The following is a 19920-nucleotide window of genomic DNA, read 5'->3' as shown; positions in this document are numbered from 1 at the left end:
ATCGCTCCTCTTCCACCCCTTCTTCTTCTTCCAAATCCTCTTCCCCAAGTTCCACAGGTCGGTGACGGGCCCTTCCAGTAACCATGTCTATTTCTAAGGATGTGGATCCCAAAGGCAGTCGAACTTCATCACTTGACCAATCTTGAATGGCCTTTGCTGAGCGTAACCATGGTCTACCAAGAAGTAGAGGATAAGTTTGCTCACCCTCCGTCATATTAAGTACAATAAAATTGGACAGGAATGTAACTCCCCCAATCTTCATGTGAACACCTTTGACAGCCCCCATAGGCTTCATCTTGCGTTGATCCGCCATGCGTACTTGGAAATGTACGTCAGTTGTCAATTTCAAACCCAGTTGTTGAAGAGTACCTCTCGGCATGATGAAGACATCGTTGCAGGAGGAGGAGAGGGGCTGCCTTGACCTTGATGAGTCCCTGAGGAGCCCTCGTCCTTAGTACCCTCTTCTTTCACCTGTTCTCCGCTTTGCACTTCTTCTTCTCTGGAGTCCGGATCTCTGACCACCAGGGTTCTTGTTGATCCAAGTCAATGAGAATGTCGATGAAGTTACTAGCTCTGCCTACTGCTCCAATGGGCTCACTTTGTGCTCGAGTTGAGGACTTCGCAAACTTACGTTGCACGTAATGCTTCTTGTACCTAGTTTGGTCTGCCAGAAGTCTTTTCTCCACTCTCCTCAAGTACCTCCTAGTTCTCTCACTAGCTCCTTCAAATGTTTCAGAACTACTCGGCATAAGACCTCTCTCTAGGAACCTAGATCACCACTTCACTCATGCTACTCAACACCAGCAGTGTCCCACCGTGATCGCCATAAACTGTCTGGGGGGGGGGGGTTTCTAACACTTCCGGAAGTATTACCGGAGGCCTAGGGCCACTGGTGCGAGAAGCGAGTAAGACATGCCATAAGTGTCACTGATGGTACGTAGGCAAGTGCTTGTCGATGGTGTCAACTATATGCAAGCGGTAGATGGTGTCAACTATGTTCAAGCGGTACAAGTGCTGAAGTGATGTGAGCAAGAAGAAGACCAAAGCGGAACAACATCATGAAAGCCAACCCTCGACATGAACGGCAAAGAACTTCAACCACATGAAACAGGTCCATTGTACCAGGTGAAGGGAGAGGAGGGGAGGAGAACACAACGTCCGTTGTACCAGGTGAACGGAGAGGAGGGGAGGAGAACACAACGGAAAGAGATTTTAGAGTAGCGAGCAGAGATGGGGAGTAGCATAACTCATTAGAAAGCAAGATGATTGATACACCCCAGAAGATACACACGAGGCGAGCTCTTGACTCTAGCCTCTCACTCCTTCACTCACGCCTCTCGTCCCTCCAGAATGTCCCCCTCCCCTTTCCCCTTTCCCCCTTTTCACCTTCTCCTCCTCTGCTCCACCCCCCGCTACCAATCTCCTCTCCTTCTTCCTATTGGATGTCTTCTTGCACCCTTAGCCATCCTTAGCCATTCCACCGTTTGTGGGCCGCTCTGTCCTTGATGGCTTCCGCAACACTCCAGCCTGTTCTGGGTCAGTGAATCCCGTGCTCCATGTGTTCTCTTGTCTATTCCATGCGCTCCTGACACTAGTTGGTTGAGAGGGTTGGTGCACCACCTATGCCTCTTAATTGTTGGACTGTTTCCCATGTGCACCAACAGGTGTATCCCGTGTACCATTGCGCCAGTACTTCCCTTTGATTGACTTTGACCATGGTGAGTCGAGGTTGAGGTTTGGCACTCTTTGGTCATGTATTGCTTCCGTCATACCCAAGTCATGTCCAGGTCAAGTCATGTCCAAGTCATGTCCATGTCATGTCCATGTCAAGTCATGTCCAAGTCTGTTCCATGTGACCAAGATGTGAACATATGTGAACACGCTGCGACTAGGTATGACCAAGGTCTAACAACTTGGCATGTTGCTGAGGTGACCATGACGTGACCCAGGTGTGACTCTTGGTGGGTCGCCATAAACTTTGAGTACAACACCTTCCTTTTTCAGTACAGTGGCAGTGATGCTTAGCACAATGATGCTTTTCACACTCAACCACATTCTCTCCTGTTTTCTTGGTCGAACAGGAGGTTGCAGATGCCTATATATGCACGGATTGATAGATTTTACATGGATGATTGGGCTCTTGAGAGAGATGGTACTGTTCGCATTGCAGCTGGGGTGTCCACTTTGGGATCATTTTCCAGTGGTTTTGATGGTCTCAGATCCCCATGTGAGGCGCCGCTCTGCCACTGTTAGGATTCCAAATTCTTTTTATACAGAGGAGGGCCTTACAGAGACAGTGTTGAGGATCTTAGTATCTCATTTGCAAGATGGGCAGATTTCTTCTTCAGACTTAGTTGCAGCCCTCTCTGATATTAGTGACTTTTATCTTTTGGTTGCTCGTATCCGGAGGGGTGAGATCCTCAGGCGTGAGATAGGTATTCACCAGCAGTTGGCTGCCCTCCAGAGGGAGGAGCAGAAGAGGCCTCAAATGCTTGGATTCAGGAGCGCCTTGCTGCAGCAAGGGCTCAATAGCAGTCACTCTTAGATCAGAGAGCAGAGTATGCCTTTCATGCCAGAGAGTCATTTTGGACTCAGACGGTAGGAGGTAGGGTCAACAAGTAGTTCTTCTCTACTCTTGGCCCTAGACATAGTAAGGAGAGCGTCTCACAACTTGTTGACTCAGACGGAGTTCTTCGGACAAATCCAGATGCCGTCTTGCAAGTTGCCACCAATTTCTATGCCTCCCTTCTTACAGCAGATCCTGACACTCAGCCCAGAGATGATGCTAGAGTGGTTATTTGGCGGCACTTACCGGGGTTAGTTGACAGGGGATATGATTGTTTCATCTGATGCACCCTTCACCAACGTAGAGTTCAGGATTGCTCTCTCTGCCCTTCACAAGGGCAAGTGTCCTGGTTCAGATGGACTTACCCCCTTATTTTTTATTACTTTTTGGGATCAGATTGGGGATCACATTACCTCAGCCCTACAGGGTGTATGGGACTCGAGTGAGATGCAAAACTCACTTACGGAGGGCCTCATTCATTTGATTCCAAAAGGGGGTTGCAGGAATTTAGTATCTCAATGGGTGGAGACCGATTACCTTGCTGGGTACCTTGTATATAATCTTAGTGGTTATTTGGTGGCACTTACCGGGGTTAGTTGACAGGGGATATGATTGTTTCACTTGATGCACCCTTCACCAACGTAGAGTTCAGGATTGCTCTCTCTGCCCTTCACAAGGGCAAGTGTCCTAGTTCAGATGGACTTACCCCCTTATTATTTATTACTTTTTGGGATCAGATTGGGGATCACATTACCTCAGCCCTACAGGGTGTATGGGACTCAGGTGAGATGCCAAACTCACTTACGGAGGGCCTCATTCATTTGATTCCAAAAGGGGGTTGCAGGAATTTAGTATCTCAGTGGGTGGAGACCGATTACCTTGCTGGGTACCTTGTATATAATCTTAGCTAAATCTACCAGCCTTCATTTGCAGCCCTTTCTACCAAATCTTATTCATGATACGCAGACAAGTTTTGTGCATGGCAGGAGCATCTTTGATAACATCTTCTCATTTTGGAAGGCCTTGGATTGGGCCATGCGTAATGGCCACAAGCTGGCCATTCTACTCTTGGATTTTGAGAAAGCTTATGACAGGGTAGATTGGGGCTTTCTGGAGGGCACACTTACTCGTTTTGGCTTCTCAAATACATGGATCACAGGGGTGTCAGCTCTCTACAGATCAGCCCACAGCCAGGTTCTTATTGGTGGAGTTAGAGGGGACAGGTTTCAGATTACCAAATCAGTCTGTCAGGGATGCCCCTTGGCCCCCTTTTATTCCTTTTTGTGGCTGAGGCTATGAGCTATTACATTAGAGCTCAAGCTAGGATTCACATGAGGATACCCTTGTCTTTGATGTTCAATCGGGAGGCAGACTTGTCAGATCTTCTGATGGTATTCTTTTGGAGGTTGCTTTTCAGCCTATCAGGATTGCAAGATTCATGGAGTGGGACTCACAGTGGTATCTTGACCCTGATCCTATTCTCCTTGCGTTGGGGTCTTGGAGACTCTGGCTGCATGGTGGTTTCCCTATTAGGTTCTTGCAGTGGGACTCAAGGGAGTGGGAATGGATCGATGAGGGGCACGGCACCGAGAGAAGAGCTTCCCCTTCTTTCGCTACACAATTAGAAATGCCCGGAGATTTCAGCTTAGCAGTAGAGGTTGGAGGCCCTCTAGAGCACCACATTGGGATAGTTTTCAGATTTCCACAGTTGTGCAGAAGAACTTTTGGCGTAGGCTCTGGAAATCCCTCAGGAATAGGAAGATCACTCTTTTCTTTTGGCTTTCTATTCATAGAGGGATTGCAGTGAACCTATGGAGATCCAAGTTCGGGGCTGTGACCCTACTTGTCCTCGTTGTCACATGGCAGTTGAGTCAGTACAACATTGCCTTTGGGAGTGCAAACAGGCGAGGACGATCTGGATAGGTGTTGCTAGGATTTTCAGCATCTTTCATACAGCACCTTTCTATATGATCTGGGGTTCAGTGGCTTGGTTATCTCTTACTGGCCCACAGGTGTTCTTCGAGAGACATGATCAAGATCCAGCTTTCATTATATGGCGACACTCAGTGGAGTCGTGTTCCCTCCGGATGTTCCCTTCACTCCTTTTAGAGCTGCTCATGCCTCAATAGACACGTCTTGGGAGATTTTGGCTAGCATTGCAGCTTGGCATATTTGGAGAGCCAGATGTACAGAGGCGATGGAGAGTATCCAGGTTCACCCTTCCCAGACTATGGCCAGTATTTGGACCGACACAGTACACACTCTGATGGCCATTTGGGATAGCATGGAGGGATCCTCCAGAGCAGCCACCACAGCCAGAAGAGTTACTTTTTTCAGAGTTTGGAGAGGATCTCCTTTCTTGTCTGAGTCTCCTTCAAGGTTGAGATGGAACTTTCAGCCTTTGCCTTGGATTTTTATTACCTCATTTTGAGCTGTTTTTTACCCCTTATGCATTGCATGATGTACTCCCACTTTTGAGCTTGCTCTCGCAGTTTTCTTTCATACTTAATGAAGTAGTTTTCTTGGAAAAAAAAAAAACCACAAGAGAAAGATCAAGTGCAAAAGTACATCATCACATGCATGAAAGAATAAACCAGCTCAGAAAGAGCTAACAAAATCCTAGGGTGGAGGATGAAAATGCCACCTCAACCCTGAAGGAGAATCAAAAAAGAAAGGAGATCCCCTCCAAACTCTGAAAAAATATCCCTCCTAGCTGCTCTCGAAGATCCCTGCATGCTTGTCCAAATGGCCATCAAATTGTGTATAGTATCAGCCCATATACTGGTCATAGTCTGGGAAGGGTGTAACCTAGGAACTCTCCATTGCATCCATACATCTGGCCCTCCAAATATGCCAAGCTGAAATACTAGCCAAAATCTCCCAAGATGTGTCTATAGAGGCATGGGCAGCTCTGAAAGGAGTTAAAGGAATCCTGGATATCAGCCATTCTTGATTCACATGGACGCCTTCATTCACTGAATCGAATAGTCTTTTGGTAGGAGACCACCAATGCATAGAACCAAATCCACAATCCTCCGTCAATGCACTTGCAAATCCATCATGCTTCAAGAATATTCTCTAATCCCAACTGCAGTGAGAAATGACAATGAGCAGTTCAGCTTATGACTTGAAGTAATCAGCTCCACAAACATAGCTATGTCTCTACGAATCAGCTTCAGTAGACGCGGCTTCTCCATGCAGCTTCTTTAACGCAATGGTCAGGTCCACGCAACAGACACGAATAGTAGGCACGAATCAACTCCTCTTAGCAGCCACACGAACTCGTTCCATGTAGCAATATCAGCAGCAAAACGAGGTCTCTACGAATCACTCCAAACGCATCCTCTCCACACAGCAACGTCAACAACCATTGAATGGATGCTTACAACAATCATGGAGGAAAGGTTTGAGCTGCTAAGTGAAGACCGTCCAAGAGAGTAAGAGATCACGATAAAGGAGGAGAGGCTCGCAGTGAAGGGGGAGAAGACGATGAAGGAGAAGGCGGTGATGAAGAGGCTAAGGTAGGCTCTTCATGAGGGAAGAGGGAGAGTAGCTTCGTTTTCTTGGCCTCCCTCACCTCAATCCCTTGGAAGAGCAAGGAGCAAGAGGGAAAGGACAAGGAGAAGGAAGGATGGAGGAAGAAAGAAAGGGAGGAGAAAGGATGGCTCTGATACCACATGAAGGAACATAGTGGAGTAGGGAGAGGAGGTAGGGTAGGAAGGGAAGAGAGCTATGGAGGACAGAAGCAAAGGAAACAACTAGAGAGTATGAAAGGCATAATGAAAGAGCATGAACCAAAAGAAAGTACTCACATGTAGACCAAAGTGCTTGTAGGCTTGATTAGATTGAATAAAATGACAAGTGACAAGTACAAGCCTTTATAGAATAGGCACATACACTAGAGTGCACAATGTATATGGGATGGCTCCCAATATGACAAGTGGCACTCACACATAAGACTCTACTAGAACTCCTAGTAGAACACACTAAAACACACTCAACTTGACTTCATGTTCTAACCGCTAGTGAGAGAACTAGGAGGTACTTAAGGAGAGTGTACAGAAGACTTCCGACTGAACAAACTTGATAAAAGAAGCATTACGTGCAACGGAAGTCATTGAAGTCCTTAGGGTGAGTGTAGAGTGAATCCATTGGAGCAGTAGCAAGAGCCAAAATTCAATGCCAAGATAATAGTGTAAGAGGCCCAAATATGTCATGTCAAAAGTATGACACAAGACACACTGCACTGCTGCAAATTACTGCCAGTGAGTATGATGTCATCGACATAAAGAACAAGCACGACCAAATCTGAATTTTGTTGCAGCACATATAATTTGGCTGTGTATGAGTGTTGACAAAGCCATGGGACAGCAAGAACTGATGTATCTTATGATACCATGCACGAGGTGCTTGCTTCGGCCCATACAAGGCTTTTCTGAGCTTGCATACCTTGTGTTCTTGTCCTTGAACAACAAAACCCTGGGGATGATGCACATAGACCTCCTCCTTGAGATACCCATTGAGGAAGGTGGTTTTGACATCCATCTGCAACCATAAAATGCAGCAAGAGAGATGATAGAGCGAATGGTAGTCATCTTGGCCACCAGAGCAAAAGTATCCTCATAATCTATCCCCTCTTCTTGTGCATACCCCTTGGCAACTAAACGGGATTTGTCACTTCTCAACTGTACCATTTATATGATACTTTATGTTGTAGATCCATTTGGTGCTTGCCAATGAGCGCATCAACCAAGTCCCATGTAGCATTCCTTTGAATGGATCTAAACTCAGCTTCCATGGCTTTCTGCCATGCCGGATTACCCTGAGCATCCTCAAAGCACCGAGGCTCAATTTCAGCTTCCATCACTCTGGTCATGAGAGCAAAATTCACCTGCTTCTTAGCATTCTGAGTGCTTGCCCTGGTTCTCCCCAATACAAGCTGATCTTTAGCATCCACAATTATCAACCTAGCCCATCTAGGAACTGAAGTCTTAGCTGTCCCATTGGGAATAGCATCTAGAAGTGCATCTGGAGTGACATCCTTTGCAAAGCACTAATAATTTTTCCAAATATTGGGCTGTCCCTCCCAATGAGCTGGCTATAAATCTGAAATATTTGAGGGAGAGGGAGAGGGGTCTAGATGATATCTGATAGTCACTAAAAAGAGTGTATGTGAATGAGTTTTATGCGTAGAATTGTTGTTTCTAAGAGTTCATGTCAAACTTGAGGCTTGATTTTTCAATTGTTTTGGGTATAGCCTAAACTTGAGGCTTGATTTTTCAATTGTTTTAAGTATTTATCACATGTCTAGAGATTATATTTTAGATTTGGTAGCTGTGGTGATAGCCTTTGATCCTCATATGCCATATTATCTCAAGTTAATTATCTTGTTGTGTAGTTGGGGTCGAAATCAAAATGGGCAACTTGGGCTTGGCAATACTGAGGACTCACTTATTCCTTGCATAATCCAAGCTTTCAAGGTTAATTTGTATCTTCTCACACTTTATATTGGATCCAATTCAACATTTCTCCATGCTAGTTTTTGGTATATTATATATATCATTTTTTTGTTATATGTTATACAAGTTATTTTGTTGGAGAGAAGTTTGCATCTTTCTATTTGATCCTCCTTGTCCTATCCACTTCTGTTTTAATGGTTCTGATTAATCTATGGAGAGATGTGTTGTAGATCACTATTCAAAAGATCTCCAAGTATATTATCGTTCATAATGATGAAAAAATAGTGTTATAGATGACTTTGTACATGGCATGGCAGAGTCAAAAAGATGGAGTGCCCAAATAATTGAGTGGGAAAATCAAAATTTGGCTCAAGAAGATATTATTAGATACATCTCCATAGATACCTCTCATCCTCTACATGTATCATAGGCATCCATTTCTCCATCGATTCTAATATTTCAGATATGTGTTTTTAACGTCATGCTACTGAGCATGTTCTAAATTGCATCACATGGAGCGGTCATCCACACTAGAAAATTAGTATTTGAACTACATAAAGGGAATTATACAAATTTGTGTTACATATGAGCTGTTATTACTCTTTCATATTACCTTCATGTTGTCAATCATTAGCTATCAATTTCATGTTTATTACTGAGCCTTTACATTTCATTAAATACAAATAGGAGAGGTGCAAGATTTTCATCATTCATAATTCAACTTTCTTTTTTCTTCCAAAGGAAAAACTCTGTCTATTGAATGATTCACTTTCTTTTTTCTTCCAAAGGAAAAACTCTGTCTATTTGAAGCTTTGAAAACAATACATAAGTTTTGCAACATTTAAGGCTCTGATAAGAGAGCTGGTTTTCCTACAAATAGCCTCTTGGGTTCCAATTTACCACCTATGGTACGCCAAAATCAAGTACCAACAGCCCGTGTGTGGGATTATATTATCAACAGATGCCTTGGTTCATGAAAATATGGATACCTATAGGCAAAGCCTTGCAAAAAAACTTTCATCTTTTGGTGGTCTTCCTAGAAATCTCTATGCCCTGATTATAGCTAGCTTGCAAGGTGTAAACGATGTCATGCCAAATATTGACAAGGTAGCTTTAAGTTGAATTTGCTAACCCATCACAAGGCTACATCATGCAGGTTGTGAAGCTGGAAATCATCTCCCAACCAATATCCTCTGGTGAGAGAGTCCAGGTGCCAATGAGCCAGACGGGAGGACTCCTAAATATTGACAAAGGTAGTTGTAAGTTGAATCTACTAACCCCCATCACAAGGCTACATCATGCAATTTGTGATGTTGACAATTGTCTCCTAGATAGTACCCTCTAACAAGAGAGCTGGAGATGCCAACTAGCCAGAGGGGAGGAATCCTGAATTTCTTAGCTAATGATCCACTCTCCATCTATTGGATGGATATAGATAACATGCCGATCACAAAGTCCATTTGGTTGGGTGATTTCATGAGGACGGGTATTCCTCTACAAGTTATAACCTTGCGGGATGCACAGGAGGATGCCCTTGTCTTTGAGGTTCAGTCGGGAGGCAGGCTTCACACATCTTTAGAGGATATTCTTTTGGAGGTTTCCTTTCAGCCTCTTAGGATTGCAGGTTATATGGAGTGGGGCAGGGATTCACAGTGGTATCTTGATCCTGACCCCGTTCTCCTAGCACTTGAGTCTTGGAGACTCTGGTTATAGTGGTTCCCCCATTAGGTCCTTGCAGTGGAACCCTAGGGAGTGGGAGTGGATTGATGAAGGGCACCGAAAGAAGAGCATCCCCTTCTTTCTTTACACAATCAGAAATGCCAGGAGATTTCAGCTTAGCAGTAGAGGTTGGAGGCCCTCTAGAGCTCCTCATTGGGATAGTTTTCTGATTTCTGCAGAGGTGCAGAAAAACTTTTGGACGAGGCTCTGGAAATCCCTCAGAATTTGAAAGATCACTCTGTTCTTTTGGCTTTCTATTCATGGAGGTATTGCAGTGAACATGTAGAGATCCAGGTTTGGGGCCGACCCTACTTGTCCTTGATGCCACGTAGCATTTGAGTCAGTTCAGCATTGCCTGTGGGAGTGTAGACATGCGAGGACGATCTGGAAGGGTGTTGCCAGGATTTTTAGCATATTTCATAGAGCACCCTTCTTCATGACTTGGGGATCAGTGGCTTGGTTATCTCTTATTGGCCCTTAGGTATTTTTCGAGGGACGTGACTTAGACTCAGCCTTTATTTACGACGACACTCTCTGGAGTCGGATCAGTGGCTTGGTTATCTCTTACTGGCCCTCAGGTATTTTTTGAGGGATGTGACTCAGACTCAGCCTTCATTATACGACGACACTCTCTGGAGTCATGTTCTCTCCAGGATGTTCCCTTCACTCCTTTCAGAGCTGCTCATGTCTCAGTAGACACATCATGGGAGATTCTGGCTAGCATTGCAGCTTGGCATATTTGGAGGGCCAGATGTACAGAGGCGATGGAGAGTTATGAGGTTCACCCTTCCCAATCTATGGCAGGTATATGGACTGATACTATACACATATTGATGGCCATCTGGGTGAAGGCACATGGTGGAGAGGGAGAGAGAGAAGAAGAAGAAGAAGAAGAATATATTATCGTCCTCTGAAGACCAAAAATCGGCCTATGGGACCTGAGCAATACAAAATCCTCGTACACAAAGACTCCTCCCTTGGAGGGGAGGGTATTAAGAGAAACTACCTTTATGTCTTAGGTGAGTTCCTGTGCTTGAAAAGCTTATAGACAAACGTTCCTAAAGCTGGGGGTGACCCGCTATGTAGCATATCAGCCAGTCTGTTATGTCCCTCGAGAAGAGAGCTAAATGCTTTCCGGATGTGAGTATAGTAAGGGCATATCATTACCATGTGTTCTTCAGTTTCTGCCATTCCCTGGTCACATAATTGGCATATTCTGCTCTCTTTTGGCATATCTTTCCATCCTCCTATTTCAATCTGCAGCTGGTGTGATCGGGTGCGAAGTGAGGCCAAAGCTCTTCGCTTATGTATTGCCATAGGTGTGCAAATGTACTTCTGCGTGGCTGTTTCTCTTCCTGTATAAGTAGCCCAATATTCGGGGTTGATAAATGTACGGTAGTACTCAAACTTATCTCTGTTTTCAGCTGTTTGCCATTTCCTGTGTAGTGCATTCAGCAGGTCATGATGAAAGGCATCCTCATCTACCTCCTCTGGAGAGTAGTCCAAGTACCTCTCTACCTCCCATTTTTGGAACCATTTTTTTAAATCTAGTGCCCATCCAGATGCCAAAATCTTACCCTTATTCGTCTTTTGGGACTTTTGAGTTTCTACCCATGCCCTCTTTGGCAGCCTTTCATTATTCATGCGCTTGACCTTTGTGATGTATCTGAGTACTCTCTTCAAGGCATGCAACTCTATGGGTATGCATCGTGTCTCTAGGAGTAGGAGAGATTAGGGTGTGGTAGCCTTGATGCCAAGGTGTCTTCTAATGAAAGATTTCTGCATTTTTTCTACATCATTCCATTTTGATGATGGTATACTCCCCCCCCACACCTCTACCCCATAGAGCACTGTTTGTACCACATATGCCCCAAAAATCATGTTTCATACTTGCCACCTTCTTGTGTTGGTATTGCTGCAGTCATTTTCAAATTGATAATACTATCCCCATCCTGCATCAATTCTCCGTTGCACACAGCTGCTCCATTTGTTATTGGCTGGAATTTCAATGCCTAAGTATTTGAATGAGTGCACTGTATCAACAAGTTGACCCATATATGAGATTGAAGGGGGATTACTTGGCTGTATAGTCTTGACTATCATGAGTTTAGTTTTGGAAACATTCACAGCCAGCCCACTTTCCGAACAGAACATGCTCAGGATATCCATCATTTGTTGCATTTGAGAGAGTAGGATAGGGAGAGAGATAGTGATACTTAAAGAGATACATAATAAACTAGAAATTAAATGACTAAGCAATGAACAAAATGAGAGTACTCACATGTAGACCAAAGAGCTTGTACCTTGATACTTGATTGATTCGACACTAGACAAGTACAACTCTTATATAGAGCACACACACACATATGAACTTTTGGAGCAGGCTCTGGAAATCTCTCAGGAATAGAAAAATCACTCTTTGCTTTTGGCTTTCCATTCATGGAAGGATTGCAGTGAACCTATGGAGATCCAGCAGGTTCGGGGCTGACCCTACATGTCCTCGATGCCTCAGAGCAGTTGAGTCTGCTTAGCATTGCCTCTGGGAGTGCAGACAGGAGAGGATGATCTGGAAGGGTGTTGCTGGGATACTTTACATATTTCATAGAGCACCCTTCTTTATGACTTGGGGATCAGTTGCACGGTTGTCTCTTATTGGTCATCAGGTGTTTTTCGTGGGACATGGCTTAGATTCAGCCTTCTTTGTATGACTCCAACTTGTGTAGTCATGTTCCCTCCAGGATGTTCCTTGCACTCCTTTCAAAGCTGCCCATGCCTCTATAGACACATCTTGGCATATTTTGGCTAGTCTTTCAGCTTGGCATATTTGGAGGGCCAAATGTATGGAGGCGATGGAGAGTTCCCAGGTTCACCCTTCCCAGACTATGGCTGGTATATGGACTGATACTATACACACTTTGATGACCATTTGGGTGATCATGCAGGTATCTTTGAGAGCAGCTACCGCTGAGAGGGATATCTTTTTCAAAGTTTGGAGGGGATCTCCTATCTTCTTTGATTCTCCTTCAGAGTTGAGGTGGCATTTTCAGTCTCCATCCTGGATTTTTGTTAGCTCTTTCTGAGCTGGTTTATTCATTCATGCATGCCATGATGTACTTCCGCACTTGAGCTTACTCTTGCAGTTTTCATTCATACTTAATGAAGTAATATTTTTGAAAAAAAAAAAGAATTGGCAGAGAGGGATCTTCTCTATGTATTCAAATGGAAAGAAGCTGAGTTTTGACATGGTAAATAGGGCTGAGATTTCAGGTACAACAAGTGAAGAAGAAAGAAGTGAGACCAGCAGTGAAGGTGAGAGCTCAAAAACTACTGATAGTGATGAAGGAGTAGTGGCATTTGTGGGATTGGAGGAAGATTCACAGGTGGACTATGTAAGGACAGTAGGGTGAAGTGGACAGATTTGAGGTTATTTAGGACTTGATGCAGCCCAAAAGTTCTCAAGAATCAACTCAAGTGTTGATTGAGCAGCCTTTGAATCAAGACTGCCTTTTTGAATGGGAATCTCAAAGAGGAGGTCTATGTGTAGCAGCCCCAAGGTTTTGTGGTGAAGGGACATGAGCACAAGATATGCAAGATTTGACATGACAGATCTAGGGTTACCTCACTATTGTCATGGCATTGAGTTTTGGCAGACCCAAGGGGGGATCATCATGTCAGAGACAAAGTATTCCAAGGGCCTCTTGCAAAAATTTAACATGGAGAATTGTATACCTATGGCCACTCCATTGGAAAAGGGAATCAAGATGAGTAAGCATGATGAGGCTGAAAAGTTTGATGGCACACTCTACATGCAGTTGGTGGGTAGTCTTATCTACTTATGCTCCACTAGGCTAGACATTGCCTTTGCCACAGGGTTACTCAGTCACTTCATGCATTGTTCCACAGTCACACATTGGAATGCAGCAAAAAGGGTTCTCAAATATGTACACGGTACACTCTCTTATGGGCTGCATTATGGTCCAAATGGTGCCGTATTACTGAGTGGTTTTTCAGACTCAGATTGGTCAGGAGACATTGATGACTGCAAATCAATTTCAGGTTATTGCTTCTCATTGGGCTCCGCATGCATATCATGGCTCAGTAAGAAGCAAAGCCGCATCTCCTCCAGTGAAGCTGATATAAAGCGGAAAACGCAGCCACAATGGAATGTATGTGGTTAAGGAAGCTATTGCATAATTTGTATCATGCTCAGGATGGTGAGGTATCTCCGATCTTTTGTAATAGCGAGAGTTGCATTGCCATTGGCAACAATCATGTCTTTCACGCTTGCATAAAATACATTGAAAATCAATATAATTATGTGCAGGATTATATTCAAGATGGCTTCATTGATCTTAAATATTGTTCCACCGAGGAAAATGTGGTGGATATCTTCATAAAAAGTTGTCAATGCTGTAAGAGATTACAAAGATATGGTGTTGTAGGCATAAATTCAACCCTATGATTGACTAGTAGTACTTGGGTACTATATATACCAAGTACTTGTATTGTTTCATTTGAACATTTCTATTGGAGCTTTCTTGTGTGTGCACTCTTGCTCACTTGTGTTCACAACCTCTCTCCACTTTGTTCCTACATTTGGTATTAGAGGGCTTCCGTCTCTAGAGCCCATTCCCGCGCTTGCTTCCAGACTCCCGCAAGCTTGGTGCTCCAGTGCACGTTCCTGGTTCTCACATTCAGCTCTCCAGCTTTTGCTTGAGGTAGCTCCAATAGTCCAGCAGCTGTTTTTTGACCTTTTGAGGTCAATTTCGACGTTTTTTGAAATTTCGGAGCTGCCTGCATACAAACAAGCCTGTCCCACACCATTTCAGGCAGGGAAAAAATCTTTTTTTTAAACGTCCGTACAGTCCGTACGGATATGTCTGTACAGTTGCGCGACTTGGGATGCAAAACCATGTTTAAATTTGCAGGCCCTTAAAACCCAAGCGATTCAGGACAAAACTTCAGGTGTTTCGGCTAAGGTGCACTTTCGGTAAGTGTTTTGAGCTGTGTATTTCGCTTCGGGATTGTTTTTGCAGCCCATACTCTTGCACTCTCAGGTGCATTTGTAGATACTCTGCATTGTTGTGCGCATTTGCAGTTACGTTACAGTTGTGGATGCTTTTGAGCTCCGTTGGATGCATTTGAGCACTGGTCAGTGCGCTCTTTCAGATTTGGGTTGTGCATTTTCAGTTTGGGATTGCACTTTAGATTGCAACAGACTGCAGTGATTGGTTGATGCCATTTTTACAGTGATTGCATTGTGCAGTCAGTGGGATTTTAGAGCAGCTAGTCGTACTTTGCATTTACAGCCAGTATTAGTTTGGGATTTGCAGGCACATTTGCAACAGCCAGTTGCACTTTTGGGACTTACAGTTCTTTTTGCAGGTACATTTGCAGCTTGTGGGTATCCCATTTTGCATCATGTCGACTCTTTCAGACAGTTTTGGCAATTTGTCCGAGGGTGACAAGCTGGATGGACCAAACTATGCCTTGTGGTCATTCATGCTTAAGAACATCTTGGTTGGTAAGGGCTTGTGGGATATTGTTAGTGGAAGAGGTGAGGCCAGCAGGCTCACCTACATCCAGCACAGCTTCTTCGGGTCAGCAGACAGCAAACTGCTATAGCCCCTCCTGCTAGTCCCATAGCATCGACGGAGGAGCAAAAGAAGTTTGACGGCCGCAGTGCCCAAGCAATGTTTTTGATTAACACAAATGTGAAGAGGCACATTATGACGACCATCAAGTCGTGCAAGGATGGAAAGGCAGCATGGGAAAGATTGGCAAACATGTATCATGTTAAGAATAAGGCAAGGGCCATTGCCTTGACAAATCAGCTCAAGGATCTCGAGATGCAGGAAGGCCAGGCCATCACTGATCATATTGCCAGGACCACTTATCTACGTGATCAGCTCGCAAGTATTGATGAGGAAATAGAAGACAAGAAGCTCGTCTCTATTACTCTCAATAGCTTAGCGCCCTCATATGGCACATTTGTCACTTCATTGACCATTGTTCTTAGGGTAGCTCCACTCTCGTTCGATGAGTTAGTTGGGCTTTTGTTGCAGGAAGAGGAGAAATGCTCAAATTTTGCCAAAGCCTCTCGTCAGGAGGAGCAAGCGCTTGCCATGGGTGGAAAGTGCAAATTTCAGAAAAAGTTTGAGCCAAAACACAGCCATACAACTCAGCCCAAGGAGGGGAATGCAAGCAAGTCAAGCAAAAATCAGAAAAAGGGCAAATGCAATTATTGCAAGCAGCCAGGGCATTACATCGCAGAGTGTCAGAAAAGGATTGCCAATGAAAAGAAGAGGCAAAGGGACAACTCTAGCAGTAATTTTGTTGCCCCCACTGAAACTAGTGCTTCAAATGCACATGGTGAAGCTCATCTTGCCCAAGGTGATACAGATTTTGTGTTTGCTGCATTTAATGAAAAGTCGAAACGCCCCTGCCTACCCCCGCCACCTCCTCCCCACGCCTGCTCACCCTCACCCCCTTCCCCCTCCTCGCGCGCCCGTTACCCTCCCCTCCCCTCCACCCTCCACCCTCCCCTCCCCTCCATTAAAAACCCCCCCCTCTCTGAGTCACTCCCCCCGCCGCCCCGAAACCCTCCCACCCCCCCCCCCCCTAGTTAGGTTTAACCTAGGTTAGTTACTTGGATGCCAGGGGGGATTTGAATGCTGAAAATCAATCAGGGGATGCTTCCCTTGTTGCAAGTGATACATGGTATATCGACAGTGGTGCTACTAAGCACATGACTCCTCACTAGGAGTGGTTTGAGAGCATCACACTTGTTCATGGCAGACAGGTTACATGTGCCAATTATGCTTCTCAAGACATCATCGGAGTTGGGCACATTCCCATTCAGCTTGATAATTTAAGTATATTCGAGATGTTTCGTATGTTCCGGATTTGAGGCAAAATCTGATTTCAGTTTCAAACATTGCCCATGAACAACATATGTTGGTCAAATTTCAGCATAACCAATGCAGGATCAAGGATCCAAAGAAAGGGTATGAGGTTGTAGCAACAATCACATATGACAGAGGCTTATACAAGCTTGATGCTCAGGCTTATGATCAGAAGGTATTGGCTGTAGCAAACACTTCCCAGGCTGATTTATGGCATGCCAGGTTTGAACATGTCCATCACAGGGTGCCACCATATGATGACACCTCTTTGGACATCATCCAGTTTGAGGATGATGAGGCGGAGTCTCCTGATGCTTCCCCTTCTACTTCTCATAGTTCAGATGGCTTGCCACATGTCGAGGATGGCTCTCCCTCAAATGTTTCAGATTTGCAGCCAATTAATGAGAATTGACAATCTCATGTTTGGAGGCATTATCAACGTCGTGAGGCCACTAAAGATGTTGATGCAGCCCCGAGTGGTACAGTAAAGAAATCTATTCCACATTGGGCAAGGTTGACCATTCAAGATGCTAAGGATCATCCTACTTTGGGGAAAACCAGGGCCAGCACTCAGAAAAGGTCAATATTGCTTTGATGACCTCAGTGATGGAAGCTGAAAATGAGCCTCAGAGCTTCAAAGATGCTCAGCATAATCCGGCATGGTAGAAAGCTATGGAAGCTGAGATTAAATCCATTGAGAAGAATGCCACATGGGACTTGGCTGATGCGCTCATTGGGAAAAATGTTGTTGGCATGAAATGGATTTATAAGGTGAAATACCATTCATATGGCACAGTTGAGAAATACAAAGCCCGTTTGGTTGCCAAGGGGTATGCACAAGAGGAGGGGATAGATTATGAGGAGACTTTTGCTCCAGTGGCCAAGATGACCACCATTCATTTTGCCATCTCTCTTGCTGCGTTTTATGGTTGGTCAGTGTACCAGATGGATGTCAAGACCGCTTTCCTTAAAGAGGAGGTCTATGTACATCAGCCCCAAGGTTTTGAGGTGAAGGGACAAGAGCACAAGGTATGCAAGCTCAGGAAGGCTCTATATGGGCTGAAGCAAGCACCTCGTACGTGGTATCAGAAGATACATCAGTTTTTGCTGTCCCAGGGCTTCGTAAACACTCATACAGAACCAAATATGTATGTTCTGCATGTATGTTCTGCAGCAAAAATCAGAATTGGTCATGTTGGTACTATATGTGGATGACATCATACTCACTGGCAGTGATTTGCAGCAGCAAATTACAGATGTGCAGTCCGCTTTATGTCACAACTTTGACATGACAGATTTGGGCCTATTGCACTATTGTCTTGGCATTGAGTTTTGGTAGACCCATGATAGGATCTCTATGTCACAGACAAAGTATTCGAAGGGGTTGTTGTAGAAATTTAAGATGGAGAACTGTAAGCCTGTGGCTACTCCATTGGAAAGCATGATACTGCTGAAAAGTTTGATGGCACTTTGTACAGGCAGTTGGTTGGCAGTTTGATATATCTATGCTCCACACGGCCTGATATTGGCTACGCCACAGGGCTTTTGAGCCAGCTCATGCATTGTCCCACGATCACACATTGGAATGCAGCAAAGAGGGTTCTTAGATATGTCCATGGCACTCTCTCTCTTGGCTTGCATTATGCTTCAAATTGTGATCTAAAGCTGAGTGGTTTCACCGACTCAGATTGGTCAGGGGACATTGACGACAGACGGTCCACTTTTGGCTATTGCATCTCATTGGGTTCAGCCTGTATCTCATGGCTTAGTAAGAAGCAAGCGCGAGTCTCTCTTTCCTCCAGTGAAGCAGAGTACAAAGCTGCAAATTCAGCCACTACGGAGTTAATGTGGTTAAGGAAGCTTTTGCATGACTTGCATCATGCACAGGATGGCGAAGCAAACTCTATCTTCTGTGATAGCCAGAGTTGCATTGCCATAGCCAACAATCCTGTCTTTCATGCTCGCATGAAACACATTGAAAATCATTATCATTATGTACGGGATTGTATTTCTGATGGCTTCACTGATCTCATCTATTGTCCATTTGAGGACAATGTGGCGGATATCTTCACCAAAGCCCTGTCAACAGATCTTTTCTTACGACATCGACATGGCTTGGGGATCAGAGATATTCTCACAATGTCAAGGGGGGTCGTGAAGTGATTCACAATGACATTGTTTTCATGTACTCCCATAGGTTGCATATCCATCTGGATGAATTTGTGCAACTGTGGTACTTTAGGTACTGCAGGGTACACCTGAGATGTTTCCAGGGTACTTTCAGCCATATCTTTGAGGGGGGATTTGTAAGAGATTGCAAAGATATGGTGTTGTAGGCATAAAGTCAACCCTATGGTTGACCAGTAGTACTTGGGTACTATATATACCAAGTACTTGTATGGTTTCATTTGAACATTTCTATTGGAGCTTTCTTTTGTGTGCGCTCTTGCTCACTTGTGTTCACAACCTGTCTCCACTTTGTTCCTACAAGTGCCTCTCTTCACACGTCATCGACATGGCTTGGGGATCAGAGACATTCAAACAATGTCTAGGGGGGTTGTAAAATGACATTGTTTTTTTTTGTACTCCCGTAGGTTGCTATATCCACATGTGGACGAATTTGTGCAACCATGGTACTTAAGGTACTTCTAAGATCATTCCAGAGTAATTTAGCCATATCATTGAGGGGGGATTTATAGTGATATACAATGATATGGTGGTATAGGATAGACTAGGACTTAGTCTTATTTTTTGTGATAGTACTTGGACTACATATACCAAGTACTTGTACTTCATTTGCATGAACATTTCAGTTGGAGTTCACTTGTGTTTACTTCTTGCTCTCTTGTGTTCACAATCCATCTCCATTTTTTTCCTATAGTCTCGACTTTATAACCTGATTGATTCTCAACCAATGCAAGAAAACCTTGAAAATGTTGAAACACATCAGATTTTTCTTTTGTGTGACACACCCATGCATACTTGGAATAATAATCAATGAAAGTCACAAAATATTTGTACTTTCCAATTGAGGGAACAAGTGGACCCCACCACATCGCTGTGTACGAGCTGCAATCTATGAATAGCTCTGACTGATCCATCTTAGGGAAGGACTTCCTGTGAAGTTTCCCAAGAATACATTCCTGTGAGGTTGTTCCTGGTGTGGCAGAGTTTCAACCATCTTATGTTGTTGTAAGAGCTGCCAAAAGTTTATGTGACCAAAGCATGCATGCCATAACTCTGCTTGTTGCGTGGAAGGTGTCACAGCTTG

General features: G+C 44.4%; 1 protein-coding gene across 5 annotated transcripts in view; it reads left to right on the top strand.

Annotated features, from left to right (window-relative positions):
* Positions 1 to 19920, top strand: part of LOC147898531 (ultraviolet-B receptor UVR8-like) — a 145109-nt gene that overhangs the window by 46090 nt on the left and 79099 nt on the right. For all 5 annotated transcript variants that reach the window (XM_087379026.1, XM_087379023.1, XM_087379024.1 and 2 more), the window contains exon 4: positions 7965 to 8046. In XM_087379026.1, coding sequence (XP_087235152.1) covers positions 7965 to 8046 — 82 coding nt within the window. The remainder of the gene's footprint in view (positions 1 to 7964; positions 8047 to 19920) is intronic.

The sequence above is a fragment of the Dipteris shenzhenensis genome, chromosome 9, assembly GCF_047967505.1.
Source record: "Dipteris shenzhenensis isolate YYH24624 ecotype China chromosome 9, Dip_SZ_1.0, whole genome shotgun sequence".
NCBI classification, from domain to species: Eukaryota; Viridiplantae; Streptophyta; class Polypodiopsida; order Gleicheniales; family Dipteridaceae; genus Dipteris; species Dipteris shenzhenensis.
Note: the sequence above shows the minus strand (reverse complement) of the source record. Positions and strands in the feature narration are given on the sequence as shown.